Source organism: Perissodus microlepis, chromosome 18, assembly GCF_051167445.1.
Source record: "Perissodus microlepis isolate ML-2025 ecotype Zambia chromosome 18, ASM5116744v1, whole genome shotgun sequence".
NCBI classification, from domain to species: domain Eukaryota; kingdom Metazoa; phylum Chordata; class Actinopteri; order Cichliformes; family Cichlidae; genus Perissodus; species Perissodus microlepis.
Window position 1 is genome coordinate 34,215,065 of NC_140478.1, and position 14,768 is coordinate 34,229,832.

The following is a 14,768-nucleotide window of genomic DNA, read 5'->3' on the forward strand; positions in this document are numbered from 1 at the left end:
GATCTCCATTCAAGGTTCAAGGTTCAAGGTTCTTTATTTGTCACATGCATAGTTATACAAGTATAACACACAGTGAAATGTAACCTGACACGCTCCTCGACATCTGCAAAAATGGGGGGGTAGAGGAAGAACATTATATATATATAGTATATACATTGGGTGAATGTGCAGTAGTAGCAGCAAGCAGGTGGATTCTGTACATTAATAAGAATAGACATCTGACTATTTTACAGAATAGACAATATAAACATATTTAAAATTAAAGGAATTCATCCATGTACACAGATTTCCTACACAAACGGATACACCTGTTGTTCCAGTGTTGTGGAGTAAAGTTATGTTTATAGATTAATTTCCAGTAGAGAAGGACCTGCTGATGGAAAGCTGAGAGTTTAACAGGTAACGAACTGCAATCAAAGTCACAACGTAACAAAAAGTCTATTCCACCCATTTTGCCAAAAATCACACTGGGAATAATGTTCCAAAAGTTCCAATTTTAGTACACCATTCATAACATCAAAGTCAATGGCATTAGCCCCACCCTCTTCATAATTCTTAATCATATCATTTTTCTTTATATAATGACATTTGTTCCTCCATATGAACCTAAAATTAAGATTATTTATAGATTGAATTAGTTTTGGAGATATGGGCAGAGAAAAGGCTGGAGAGATGAGTCTGGACAGACTGTCCATTTTGGTTAGCAAGATTCTCCCAAACAGAGTTATGTCCCTCTGCAGCCACATGTTTAAAATTTACTTACACTTTTCTATATTGGTACAGATATTCTTATTTTCTGTTGATGTCTTATCCTTGCAAATTACAATGCCCAGATACTTCACCTCTTTTTTTTATCTGTATATTATTTATTTCTTGCAGGGGACACTCATGCAGAGCTAGTATCTCACATTTATTAATATTCAGCTGTAGGCCAGAAGCTTTGGAGAAGTGGTTGATCACCTGTAAGGCTAAAGGAATCTGGTCCTCATTTTTAAAAACAGGGTGGTATCATCTGCCAGCTGACTGATTATTATCTGTTCACCCATCACAGTTAACCCCTCAATGTGACTGTTTTTAATCAAAATAGACAACAGCTCAGCAACCATGATGAACAGAAGTGGTGAGCTGCTACATCCCTGCCTTATCCCTCTATTAACCTCAAACCTTGAACATGTACCATGTTCTAGCAAAACAGAGCTGTTGATGTCATTATATAGCATCTCTATAACATTGATAAATTCCTCTCCAAAACCAAAAGACTGCAGAGTTTTTAATATGAACGTATGTTCCACTGAGTCAAATGCTTTGTAAAAATCCAAGAACAGGATGTAGCCTCTCTCTTGGATTATTTCACTGTACTCAAGGAGGTCCCAAACCAGCCTAATATTGTTATGAATTAGTCTTCCTTTCAAAAAACCTGATTGTGTTTCACTGATAATGTTTGAGATGCCTTTCTTTAGCCTCTCAGCTACAGCTCCAGACAGGATCTTATAGTCCATGTATAGTAAGGTGATGGGTCTTAAATTGTCTAAGATTCTTTTATCCTTACCCGATTTAGGGATCAGGGTTATCAACCCTTGTTTCATGCTCGGCATCAGTTCTTTTTTCTCTATCGATTCCTTTAATGCATCAAATAATAAGGTTCTTAGGTCCTTCCAGAAGAATTGATAAGAATTAGTAGTGAGTCCATCTGTCCCTGGGGACTTGTTTAACGCCATTTTCATGACCACCAAATCCAGTTCCTCAATTTTAAGCTCTGAATCACACAGATCTTTGAACGGCTTGTCAATACATGGGATGAGATTATGAATCTTATCAAAGAAACTATCAGAATCAGCTGCTGAATATTCTGAGGAGTACAATTTGGAATAAAAAGTGAAGACTTCCTTTTCAATCTCTCTGAAATCTTTACATTCAGTCCCATTTATCACGAGCTTGTGATTAGATTTCTCTGCTGTCTACACTTTTCCAGCTTACTAAAATATGATGAGTTCTTTTCACCTGCCTCAATCCACTTGGCTCTCCATCTTATAAAGGCACCCTGGGCTTTCTCTAGGTAAAGATCGTCTAATTTAGTTTGTAACTCCATCAATTTATTCTTCTCTTGCACGTTTAGTTTTTCTGTACTACAGCACTGAGTTATTTCACGAAGTAAATTACTTTCATATTCCCGTTTTTCCTGTTCAGTTCTTTGCAGAATTTTATAGTGAATTCTCTGATTTTGAATTTAACAAATTCCCATTTCTGTATATTACCCACTACTGAGTCATCATTTTTTATATCTGTAATTATATGTCTAATTTTATCACAATACTTGTCCTTATTTAAAAGGCTGGCATCAAATTTCCAATATCCCCTGCTGCTACGTCTCATCCTTGTTGGTGCTTTGGAGATTTTAGATTGTGAAGTACACCTCAAAATGTCATCGCTCACTAACCAATAATCAATTCTTGACCTGCTTCCTCCATTAGATTTAAACCATGAATAATTCTTAACTCCAGGATTCAAACTTCTCCAAATGTCTGTAAAATTATTATCACTAGCAAAGTTCTCAATAATATTATTCTGTTGCCTCCTTCCTAAGCGAGGAGGCCATCTGTCCATCCACTCATCTGGTGTCATGTTCCAGTCTCCTCCTACTAGGATGTAATCTGTGGGGTACATAACTTTAAACTCTGAAATAACATTTGTTAGATTTTCCAATAGACTTTTATTTTGACCCTCATTATTATGTCCATAAAGATTTATGACAATTAGAAATATACCTTCGCTCTTCAAGACTACAGTCAACCAATGGCCCTGTCTATCAGCTTTGTAAGTTATGATCTCGCCTGGGAACTTATTAAAACAAATCGCCACACCTCCAGATCTGTTAGATCTATGACTGAAAAGAATCTTTTCTCCCCACTGGCTGTTCTCACTATTCAATTCAATTTTATTTATATAGCGCCAAATCACAACAGCAGTGGCCTCAAGGATGACAAACCATCCTACTTTGGCAAAACGTCCTACCGTAAGTAGTTTATGTCACAGAGCAATTCCAGCACGAATTTAAGTAGGTATGATGGAGTGCCTCTTAACGTTACCCATCAGAGTATGCTTGTAGCCCATATTCATGAAGCCAGGATGGTTTGCCACTTCATTTTACCCGCCAGAGAATTTTTCTAGCTGTTATTCACAAAGGTAGGACGGTTCGCCTCTCAATTTCGTGTTGTACGCATGCGCAGAAACAACGGGTAGGATGGTTTGTCAGGTAGGATGGATTCCCAGAACACCTGTTGCTGGGTGAAAGCTAGATTACCGCGCGTGTGTGTGTTTGAGAGTCGGATCGGTAGATGTGATGTGACGTCATTCTCTGAGCCGCGCCGCTCTCCGTAGTCACGTGGTCGAACCCGGAAGTGGCGTAAACACGAGGAGCGGCGCAGCACAGTCGGCCCAGAAGGTTCAGCGCTCACCTGTGCACGTGTAAGAGGCTTTGATGTCATGGCGGAGCCGGCGTGTGTACCTGGGCAGTTTGATGACGCGGAGGAGGACAGGTGAGTTCGTTTGTTTGTTTTGATGCTGCGCTGTAAACAGTGAGGCTGTACCTGGCTAAATCACCATGGTAACGCGTCACCTGAGGCCTGCACTCCATAGCAGGATTCAGTCTTATCCAGGTAACCTCAGGTGTAGCCTGGGTTTCAGCAGCTGATGCTCTGATGTTTTCATGTGTGAGCTTTTCTGTCGCGTTTACTGACGCACCTTACACACACCCACACACACACACACACACACACACACTCAGTATAAGTCTCCATGGCCGTACTGTTGGTGTTTCAGGCCCATACAGAAACCAGCCTCTCACCATCAGGGCTTCTTGTTTCAGGCCAATATTTGCAGGTAAAATTCATTAATATTTACTACATAAATACAATCGACAGGCTTCAGGGCACAAGAACAGAACCACAACTTTAACCCACAGAGGAGCTCTGATAGCTTCACAGAGGGGACCAGTTCACAGCTCGGGCCTCTGCCTTCCTGACCATCGGGGCACCAGGGCTGCCTCCTCTTTCATCATTACATCTTGTTTGCTGTATGAGTAACTTTCGCAGAGATTTCAGCAGCTCTGACTGTGTTTTTGTTGTTTGTTTGTTTTTGTTGTGCAGCGTCAAATCAGTGGAGCTGACTCGCATCAGTGATGCACTGCCTTCATCAGAGCAGCAGGATTTCAGTGAGGAGGAGGAGGAGGATGAGGATGATGAGGATGAGTGGGCCTGGAGCTCAGCAGCAGATCTGGCCAAAAGATACAACCAGGCAGCGGGTGGCTTGCAGGTAAGACAGGAAGTGAGTAGAGGTGGAAGAACCAACAGCCTTCCAGGTGTAAAAGGAGATCAGTTGATGATGTATGTGTTGAACGCCTGATTATGCAACAGAGTGGCTAACAGAGGAGCTAACAGAGGAGCTAACAGAGGAGCTAACAGGGACTAACAGAGGAGCTAACAGAGGAGCTAACAGGGACTAACAGAGGAGCTAACAGGGGAGCTAACAGGGACTAACAGAGGAGCTAACAGAGGAGCTAACAGGGACTAACAGAGGAGCTAACAGAGGAGCTAACAGAGGAGCTAATAGAAGGACTAACAGAGTGGCTAACAGAGGGACTAACAGAGGAGCTAACAGGGACTAATAGCAGGACTAACAGAGTGGCTAACAGAGGAGCTAACAGAGGAGCTAACAGAGGAGCTAACAGAGGAGCTAACAGGGACTAACAGAGGAGCTAACAGGGACTAACAGAGGAGCTAACAGGGACTAACAGAGGAGCTAACAGGGGAGCTAACAGGGACTAACAGGGACTAACAGAGGAGCTAACAGGGACTAACAGAGGAGCTAACAGGGGAGCTAACAGGGACTAACAGAGGAGCTAACAGGGACTAACAGAGGAGCTAACAGGGACTAACAGAGGAGCTAACAGAGGAGCTAACAGGGACTAACAGAGGAGCTAACAGGGGAGCTAACAGGGACTAACAGAGGAGCTAACAGAGGAGCTAATAGAAGGACTAACAGAGTGGCTAACAGAGGAGCTAATAGAAGGACTAACAGAGTGGCTAACAGAGGGACTAACAGAGGAGCTAACAGGGACTAATAGCAGGACTAACAGAGGAGCTAACAGGGACTAACAGAGGAGCTAACAGAGGAGCTAACAGAGGAGCTAATAGAAGGACTAACAGAGTGGCTAACAGAGGGACTAACAGAGGAGCTAACAGGGACTAATAGCAGGACTAACAGAGGGGCTAACAGAGGAGCTAACAGGGACTAACAGAGGGACTAACTGAGGAGATGAGTAGTTCCTTGGAGGACTATTTCTGTGCAAAGCTAACTGAACCTTGCGCTATATTAACATAATTATAAAATGATAGATAGACTAAAGTTTGTATTCCCATCTATCTTTATTTATACAGCTTGAATCAGAATAAAAAGCATAGAAATGAAAACAAGTCTCTATTTCCTGTTGCCTACATTATAGAGGGGGACTTTGTCTCCAAACAGGAATATGTGTACAGTCAGAGGTTAACGTGGATTCAGCAGGTGGAGGAACCTTTAAATCAGCTGTCATGTCTCTGTGTGGGGGAAAGAGTCAAAGTCATTTCCACTGAGAGCTCCAGTAGAGTTTCTTAGTGTGCAGGCTGGGATCAGCTGACCTGCTGCTCTCTGTGGATGTACACACCTGGATTCATCCAGATTTGAGCAAATGTAAAATTCATATTGTTGAGTCAGGGTTCTTTCCATTTTAATTCATTACTTAAACATTTAATTATTTAATGGGCTATTTAATGAGGAGGAGCTTCTTCCCCCAGGCTATTCGGGCCCTGAACCAGGTGTAGGACTGGACTCTCACACACATCACTATAAGACTGGACTCTCACACACATCACCACACGCACCACCACACATTTCCTATAATTTATAATCTTTATAATCTCTTTCTGCTATTTGCACATTTTTTACTGTAAATTTCTAAGTTAGCTTGTAAATTTTGTAGTAACCTGTAAATTGTAAATACTGAAAAACTTTTTTCTGTCATTTAATGGTCGGGCAATGCACAGCTACAAGCATTCCACCCCCATGTCATACTGTGTATGGTTGTGTGTGTGTGTGTATGTGACAAATAAAATTTGAATTGTTTTTGGTACTCCTGGCCCTCCATACCTTGGTATAAGCTAACTGTGAGCATGAACGATATTAGGAAAACCTGCGATGTGCGATAACTGTGATCAATACTGCGATAACGATATGACTTGCGATAAAATAAATAGCAAAAAAACAAACAAAAAAAATGTACATAATTTCCGTTTTGCTGCAACAGTTTTATTTAAAGAAAGCTGCTGTATTAGCAGTGTAACGACAAAGTGCACTTTAACATTGAAACATTGCCCCCATAAAAACATTTCTGAGGCTTGAATTCTGAAAGACATCCTTCCTGGTCTCTAGAATTAGTTTTAAATAAACATAACTTAAATTAGAAAGAATTATTATTCTTTCCCAGTTAAATTTACCCTTCATTCTAATTTGTGTTGTACAGTTATTTCATTTTTAACTTTAATTTTTATATTTTATTTTATTCCTTCCTAGTTAAATTTACCCTTTTTAATTTTCATATTTATTTCCTATCTTATTCATAGCCTTTTCTTTTTTTCTTTAGGTCACGAGCAGTTGTCTAAGCATTTCACTGCATATCGTACTGTGTATGACTGTGTACGTGACAAATAAAATTTGAATTTGAATTTGAATTATACTGCAAATTATCTCAGTGCAGCTGTTCATCATTTTACCACTCACCAAGTAGTTATGATGTACGTCAAAACTGGAGAGGAAACTTTACTGTAGTTGTTGCGTAGTTTTCAGCTTGGCTCAGTTCAAACATGTTTCGTACATTTGTGGAATGGCGACATGGGAAAAGTAGTTTCGTGAGGGGATGCGGTATCTCCGGTCCACTTTATGTATCAGACTGGTGAAGCCCTCTCTGCTAACTGTATTTATAGGCATCATGTCTTTGTCAAAAAATGTGTAATGGCCTCTGTTATTTCTTTGTAGCGCTTCAACGTTTTCTCATAAGTTGTTCCACTTGAAAAACTCTGATACAGAGACGGCTGTTGGACTGCTGCGCTCTTTGTCTTAACATTAGCAACCTTTGTTTGGCTAGCCCTGTCTTTCTGTAACTCTTCAAACAGTTCTCTGTGGTTGTATTGAAGATGATGGTGGAGATTAGTCGTGTTTCCTCTGGTGGTTGCCACGAGTGTTCGGCAAGTTTTGCAGAGCACCTGTGTTTGGAGAACGTCGTCTTTACCAAATCCAAAGTACCTCCAAATAAGCCAGGTACTATTTTTCAGCCTTTACAACTCTGACTCGTTGCTGCAGCGTTGTTCGCTCCCCACCTGCGTAGGAGGCGGGCCTCTAATCCATTTGATTGGTTAATGCCGTGAAGGGCTCTATTCGACTGGTCAAATGTATAAAGGGGTTTCTTTGATTGGTAAATTCTTTAAAGCACGTGTGTAAACATTTTAAGGTACCCAATTATCGCAGTTTACGTCGTCTTTTGCGATGGGCCCATTGCGCAGGCTGATATCGCGATGACAATAAATTTTCGATTTATTGTGCAGGCCTACTGCTGATGTTTGTTGGGCTGATAAATGTCAGCTAATAGAAATGAGCTGACAGCGTTGCTCCTCTTCTGTAGTGCTAGCTCGATGCCAAAGAGTGTGTGTCTGTGTGTGTGAGACGTTATAACCTGAGTTATTTTTGTGCACAGAGTCTCCGACTGCAGTCCAACAGACAGAATCCGTCCAATAAGAAGCTGCCGTCATCAACGCCATCTGACAAAGCTCTGAGGAAATATGAACACAAGATCAACCTGGGTACGAAACACACACACAAGCCCGGTCAGCTATCTTAGTGAGGACCTTCATTGGCATAATGCTTTCCCTAACCCTGACCATAAAACCACATTTTGAGCCTCAAAAAGGCTTCAAACTTGTGAAGGTGAGTGTGTCCTCACAAGTGACTGTTGGTCCTCACAAGTATAGCAGAATGCAGATTTTGGTCCTCACAAAGATAGCTAGACAGGAACACACTCACACACAGCTTTTTAGTTTCGTGAAGCTCTAAAACGACATCGATGTGGCATTTCATCCGCCTTTCAGAGCGACCTGTCTGCTCACAGCTGATTGTCAGTATTGATTGTATTGATTGATCACCTGCACCCAACGGCCTGCTATAAGCCGCTGTGGAGGTCTGGAGCCAGTGAAGCATCATCGAGTCTGTGTCTCTGGTCCAACGTCGGTGTAGGCTTTTTAGTTATGATCAGGAATCGATTGAATTGACTGATCGTCTTTGTTTTCCGGCAGACAAACTGAACTACGCAGACTCAGTGATCAATAAAGTGACGACGATGCAGAAACAGAGAGAAGCCGACACGTGAGTCTGAGAGCAGCCGATGATGCTGCCATCAGCCGTGGTGTTCCTGCTGTGACTCACATCCTGATTGGCTTCTCTCCACAGGTACAGAGTGAGGGACAAATCAGATCGAGCCACAGTGGAACAGGTGAGTTCCTGTAGCGGCTCTGGCCTACAATCTAGAGCACCTCGAGGCGACTGTTGTTGTGATGCGATGCTACCACTTTTACTGAGTTCTTTAGGAAAGAACTGCCAGGAGGTGAAAGATAATCAATAAGGTGAAGATCAATAAGCAGCTGATGCTTTCTTCTTCTTCAGGTGTTAGACCCTCGAACTCGAATGATTCTCTTTAAGATGCTGAGTCGAGGAATTATCTCCGAGATCAACGGCTGCATCAGCACCGGGAAGGAGGTCAGACCATTCACTAATCGCTCGATCAATGCGCTGAACAGTTACACGTGCGCTGATCAATACTCGTCCCTCTCAGGCAAACGTTTATCACGCCAGCACAGCAGCTGGGGACAGCAGAGCCATCAAGATCTACAAGACGTCCATCCTGCTGTTCAAAGACCGCGATAAGTACGTCAGCGGGGAGTTCAGGTGAGTCCGGCACCACAGAAGAAGAGCGCTCAGGTACACCGCGAGCACTTCCTGTTGCCTCCAGGTACAGCAGGAGACTCCTTCAGGAACAGTTTGTCCTGTTGTTCTGCAGGTTCCGTCATGGGTACTGTAAAGGAAACCCCCGGAAGATGGTGAGAACATGGGCAGAGAAGGAGATGAGGAACCTCATCAGGTCAGAACCTTTGTAACCACACCCAGAACCAAACAGAACTGGTTCTGACTGGTAGAACCCAGTAAAGCCTGTGTCGAGTCCATTAGAGATGTTCTTACTGATAACATGGACCCGCTCTGATTGCATAACCTGTTAAAAACATGGAACCTGTCCCGTTGTCAGAACTTGTTGTGATTGCTAGAACCCAGTAGAACTCGAGGGTTTGTGTGTGTTTCAGGCTGCAGACGGCGGGAATCCCGAGTCCAGAACCGCTCCTCCTCAGAAGCCACGTTCTGCTGATGGGGTTCATTGGAAAAGACAACGTGTAAGTATCGGTCCGATTAATAATCGATCACATCAGTCTTACGCTGACTTTAAGGTGATTTTACAGTTTTTTTGACACTTTTTATTTATTTAGGAACATTTTTATGCAACAAGATAAAAGAAAAAAAGAAAAAACAGAAACAGTATGAGGTCATGGGAAGATAACATACGCCCGTACATGCATCTGCACATCCACACATACATACGTCAGCAAGTCTGCATTACTAATTCTATGCATTAAAGGGTGCTGCCACAAGCTGTAAAGTCCAGCCATTTTCTCCGTCGTCTCCTTCCCAAATCTCCCTGCAGTCGCAGAGTGAAAGTCATACACTCCATCAATTTGATGTCTTCCACTATAGAGGTAAAAAGTGTTACAACGCCATCTGACAAAGCTCTGAGGAAATATGAACAGAAGATCAACCTGGGTACGAAACACACACACGCACACAAGCCCGGTCAGCTATCTTAGTGAGGACCTTCATTGGCATAATGCTTGTGGGTCTCTACACAGCCAGCGTTTTGTTATGGCCTTCTTCGCAGAAGCCAAGAGAACTTTCAGAAGATAAACATCATCTGCAACTAAATCGTCTGTAAAATATCCCAGGTACAATGAGGTAAATGTACGAGACACGTGGAATCCCAATACCTCTGTAATTATCTTTACAACTGCCGTCCAGAAGGGTCGTATGAGTGGGCAGGACCAGAATATATGACCGTAATCAGCCACGTCTTCCCCACAATTCCTCCAGCAAAACGCAGGTGCAGCACTGAATTTAGACTTCTGTTTAGGCGTTATGAAATAGCGTATAATGTTCTTCCAGCAGAAGTCCGCCACATGTTGGAGTTAGTTGTGGTAAACTGTGTCTCCCAGATCCGTGCCCACCCATCTTCTGTAATCACAATGTCCATTTCTGCTTTATGTAAATCATTGAGTTCCCTTTGAGCTTAGTCATACATTTGTACAATTTACTTATCAAGGCTCTGTTACTCCCAGAGTCATAAGCATCAATGAAAATATTAACAATCGAGAAGTCTCCAGGGACACAGCTCTTTAGGCTTTTGCCAATATAGTCACGGAGTTGCAAGTATCGAAAAAAGTCTTGTTTCTCGAGGTCGTAAGTCTTGCATAGGGTATCAAAAGCCATAATTTTAGATTTTACAATAACCGAACACCCAGCAGTGATTCCATGCCACACCCATGGTTTAAATCTACTATCGTGGGAAGTAGGTAAAAAATCAGGGTCATACGCTGGCCACCTCAGAACTTTTATCTCTTCCTGGAGTTGTGATCTCCTGCGTCGATCGCTCTCTCCTGCGTCGATCGCTCTCTCCTGCGTCGATCGCTCTCTCCTGCGTCGATCGCGTTCTCCTTTGTCGATCGCTCTCTCCTGCGTCGATCGCTCTCTCCTGCGTCGATCGTTCTCTCCTGCGTCGATTGCTCTCTCCTGCGTCGATCGCTCTCTCCTGCGTCGATCGCGTTCTCCTTTGTCGATCGCTCTCTCCTGCGTCGATTGCTCTCTCCTGCGTCGATCGCTCTCTCCTGCGTCGATCGCGTTCTCCTTTGTCGATCGCTCTCTCCTGCGTCGATCGCTGTCTCCTGCGTCGATCGCTGTCTCCTGCGTCGATCGCTGTCTCCTGCGTCGATCGTTGTCTCCTGCGTCGATCGTTCTCCTGCGTCGATCGTTCTCCTTTGTCGATCGCTCTCTCCTGCGTCGATCGTTCTCCTGCGTCGATCGTTGTCTCCTGCGTCGATTGCTCTCTCCTGCGTCGATCGCTCTCTCCTGCGTCGATCGCTCTCTCCTGCGTCGATCGCTCTCTCCTGCGTCGATCGCGTTCTCCTTTGTCGATCGCTCTCTCCTGCGTCGATCGCTGTCTCCTGCGTCGATCGCTGTCTCCTGCGTCGATCGTTGTCTCCTGCGTCGATCGTTCTCCTTTGTCGATCGCTCTCTCCTGCGTCGATCGTTGTCTCCTGCGTCGATCGCTCTTTCCTGCGTCGATCGCTCTTTCCTGCGTCGATCGCTCTCTCCTGCGTCGATCGCTCTCTCCTGCGTCGATCGTTCTCCTTTGTCGATCGTTGTCTCCTGCGTCGATCGCTGTCTCCTGCGTCGATCGTTCTCCTGCGTCGATCGTTCTCCTGCGTCGATCGCTGTCTCCTGCGTCGATCGCTCTTTCCTGCGTCGATCGCTCTCTCCTGCGTCGATCGCTCTCTCCTGCGTCGATCGCTGTCTCCTGCGTCGATCGTTCTCCTGCGTCGATCGCTCTTTCCTGCGTCGATCGCTCTTTCCTGCGTCGATCGTTCTCCTGCGTCGATCGCTCTTTCCTGCGTCGATCGCTCTCCTTTGTTGATCGCTGTCTCCTGCGTCGATCGCTCTCTCCTGCGTCGATCGCTCTCTCCTGCGTCGATCGCTCTCTCCTGCGTCGATCGCTGTCTCCTGCGTCGATCGCTCTCTCCTGCGTCGATCGCTCTCTCCTGCGTCGATCGCTCTCTCCTGCGTCGATCGCTCTCTCCTGCGTCGATCGCTGTCTCCTGCGTTGATCTCAGTCTCCTGCGTTGATCGCTGTCTCTTTCATTCATGGGACAGTCCAGCCCCTCTGCTGAAGAACGCCTCACTTTCGGAGTCGAAGGCTCGGGAGCTCTACCTGCAGGTCATACAGAACATGAGGAAGATGTTTCAGGAGGCTCGACTCGTCCACGCCGACCTCAGCGAGTTCAACATGCTGTGAGTTGACTCTTTCAAAGTAAACTTCCTGTGGACCCTTCAGTGTGTTTGATGTATTTCCGGCTGTCTGCAGGTATCACAACGGAGACGCTTACATCATCGATGTGTCGCAGTCGGTGGAGCACGATCATCCTCACGCCCTGGAGTTCCTGCGGAAGGACTGCAGCAACATCAATGGTGAGAGGGGTTCTTTCACAATAACAGGTGAAAGTGAAGAGCAGGTTCTTCTGAAGATGTCGTGCTCTGGCCTCTGACTGCACTGTCTTCTTCCCCAGAGTTCTTCGTGAAGCACGGCGTGGCTGTGATGACAGTCAGGGAGCTCTTTGACTTCATCACTGACCCGTCCATCACCAGCCAGAACATTGACCAGTACCTGGACAAGGTGCTAACAGCTGCATGGGTCATGTTTTTAGAAGAACGTGCAGAACTTGTTTTATTGACACTTATCGCACTCCTCTCTGATTGTTCAGGCGATGGTGATTGCAGCTGAGAGGACGTCGGAGGAGCGATCGAGTCAGGATGGCGTGGACGAGGAGGTGATGCCTCACAGCTGCTTACACTGATGAGTTTGCCCTTTCTGAGCCAGTCTCACTTCTGACCTCTGACCCCTCAGGTGTTTAAAAAGGCCTACATCCCCCGTACTCTGACTGAGGTGAGTCATTACGAGCGTGACGTTGACCTGGTGAGGACGCAGGAGGAAGAGTCGGCCATCAGTGGACAGAATGACAATGTAAGACCACCAACTCGATGATGCTGATGATGATGCTGAAGATGCTGATGATGAAGGTATTTTGTGTCTCTCAGATCCTGTATCAGACGCTGACAGGGCTGAAGAAGGACCTCTCTGGAGTTCAGACGGTACGTCACACGTCAGGCGGCCCTTAGCGTAGCGTGGGCGTGAAGTATTTTAGGAGGAAGGTCTTGCTCTGTGGCTGCCATCTTAAAACCCCTCTAGGCAGTTATTTGGGCAGTTAAACAGCTCCACAGAGAGGAGAACTAACCGATCCACTCCCTCACAGGGAGCTGATCAGATCCTGAAAGGGCCTAAACAGCTCAGGTGATCTCACCTGTCTGGTGTCTCCTCAGGTTCCCGCTCTCCTGGAGGACGACTGCTCCTCCTCACAGGAAGAGGAGGATGAAGAGGAGGAGGTGGAGGAGGAGGAGGAGCAGCAGCAAAGTGAGGATGCTCAGATGGACAGAAAGGTGAAGCAGCAGCAGCGGTGTTCGGGGTTTATCTGTTTGTGCAGCTGGCTCTTCTGTTCGACAGAAGGAAGGTTAGAATTAGCTAAGACAGCTGGGGCGAGCGTTTCACCGTCAGGTGCAGCTGACTGTGGGGTGTGTCGACACCCTGCTGGGTGGGCGGGAGGTTTGCACACCCAAGATTGTGAAAGCGACAACTCGAGATTGAGACGATGTCCACCAAAAATGTCTAACGAGTTTGAAGTGACTGTGAATTCAAGGTCAGAGGCCGGTTTTCTGATGTCACCTGGGATTTTACAAACGACACCAGAGCTGAACGTACCAGCAGGCTAGGAGGGGTTGCTCCGCCCACTGCCAGCAATGTTAAACTGCTGACAGCCTGAAGGTCTGCGGCGCCTCCGTTTGTCAGAGAGAGGCTGAGCGTGTTTATGGGTCCAGCACTGATCAATGGCAGATGACGATCAGTTTTTGCTTCAGGGCTTCGTTTGAACTCGTAGCGCTCTGTGATCGTCATGGAAACATGACTAAAAATAGACCTGCAGTAGAAGCGTGTCTGTGAGTGGCGTGTGACATTATCAAGCCCACAAACACACTGATGACACAGCAGCAGCAGTGATGTCATAGTTTAATGAGTCTGTCTGCACACGGTGAAGAGCAAAGAGGCGGAGCTTAAATGGCACGTAAATACCATCAAAGGGTGTTTCTGAGAAGAGTGAAAGTCTTCTTGTCTATGCTCCTCTTCAGTGTTATTTACTCCGACTGTGTTTGCCTCCTGCATGTGGAGCAGCCACAGCTTTGTGGCACATGTACGAACACAAGGCCGATTACAGGCGTAGCTGGAGGAGTAAATAACAAACACACATACAGAGCTATAAACAGGAAGCACGCAGCAGAAGAGAAGGTTACTCCTCAGAGAACTCGGTTCAAACCGTCTTTCTGAGCACTGGGAACTGTCACGTTATTAATAAGAAGATGGCTGCTGCAGCAGGTCAGAGCTCAAAGTGTTGTGCGCGTCGTTCCTGACGTCACGTCTCGCCATGTTTCCTTTCAGGAGAGGAAGAAGATGGTGAAGGAGGCTCAGCGAGAGAAACGTCGCACCAAAGTACCCAAGCACGTGAAGAAGAGGAAGGAGAAGGTGGCCAAGACGAAGAAGGGCAGATGATGAGTGCCTCCTGCCTCAACCTCCACCTAACAGCCAATCACCAGCGAGCAGAGCTGCTGCTAGTGAACTTTATGAACAACAGAAACTTTATTTGTACAAATTAACAGAATAAAGTTTTTTTCCCATGATGGTGTCGTCTTTGCAAGAGTCATGTGACCAAACT

The 14,768-nt window shown here is 45.4% G+C and overlaps 1 protein-coding gene across 1 annotated transcript; it reads left to right on the top strand.

The window, feature by feature from the left end:
• The first annotated feature begins 3,293 nt into the window (after positions 1-3,293).
• riok1 (RIO kinase 1 (yeast)) lies at positions 3,294-14,733 on the top strand. Its single transcript, XM_084912431.1, has 17 exons — positions 3,294-3,536; positions 4,146-4,311; positions 7,784-7,889; positions 8,379-8,448; positions 8,533-8,575; positions 8,746-8,838; positions 8,915-9,027; positions 9,140-9,220; positions 9,438-9,524; positions 12,106-12,243; positions 12,317-12,420; positions 12,519-12,625; positions 12,714-12,779; positions 12,857-12,973; positions 13,048-13,101; positions 13,330-13,446; positions 14,495-14,733. Exons 1-17 carry the CDS (start codon positions 3,484-3,486, stop codon positions 14,603-14,605), a joined length of 1,626 nt encoding a protein of 541 aa, XP_084768557.1. The 5' UTR covers positions 3,294-3,483; the 3' UTR covers positions 14,606-14,733.
• Positions 14,734-14,768: the final 35 nt, after the last annotated feature.

What these genes read in the sequence shown, in the direction of transcription:
- riok1 (XM_084912431.1), top strand. Translation starts at nt 3,484, where the DNA reads ATGGCGGAGCCGGCGTGTGTACCTGGGCAGTTTGATGACGCGGAGGAG. An exon ending in TTCATTGGAAAAGACAACGT is followed by an intron (nt 9,525 to 12,105) that starts GTAAGTATCGGT and finishes TTCATGGGACAG; the next exon opens with TCCAGCCCCTCTGCTGAAGA. An exon ending in GGACTGCAGCAACATCAATG is followed by an intron (nt 12,421 to 12,518) that starts GTGAGAGGGGTT and finishes CTTCTTCCCCAG; the next exon opens with AGTTCTTCGTGAAGCACGGC.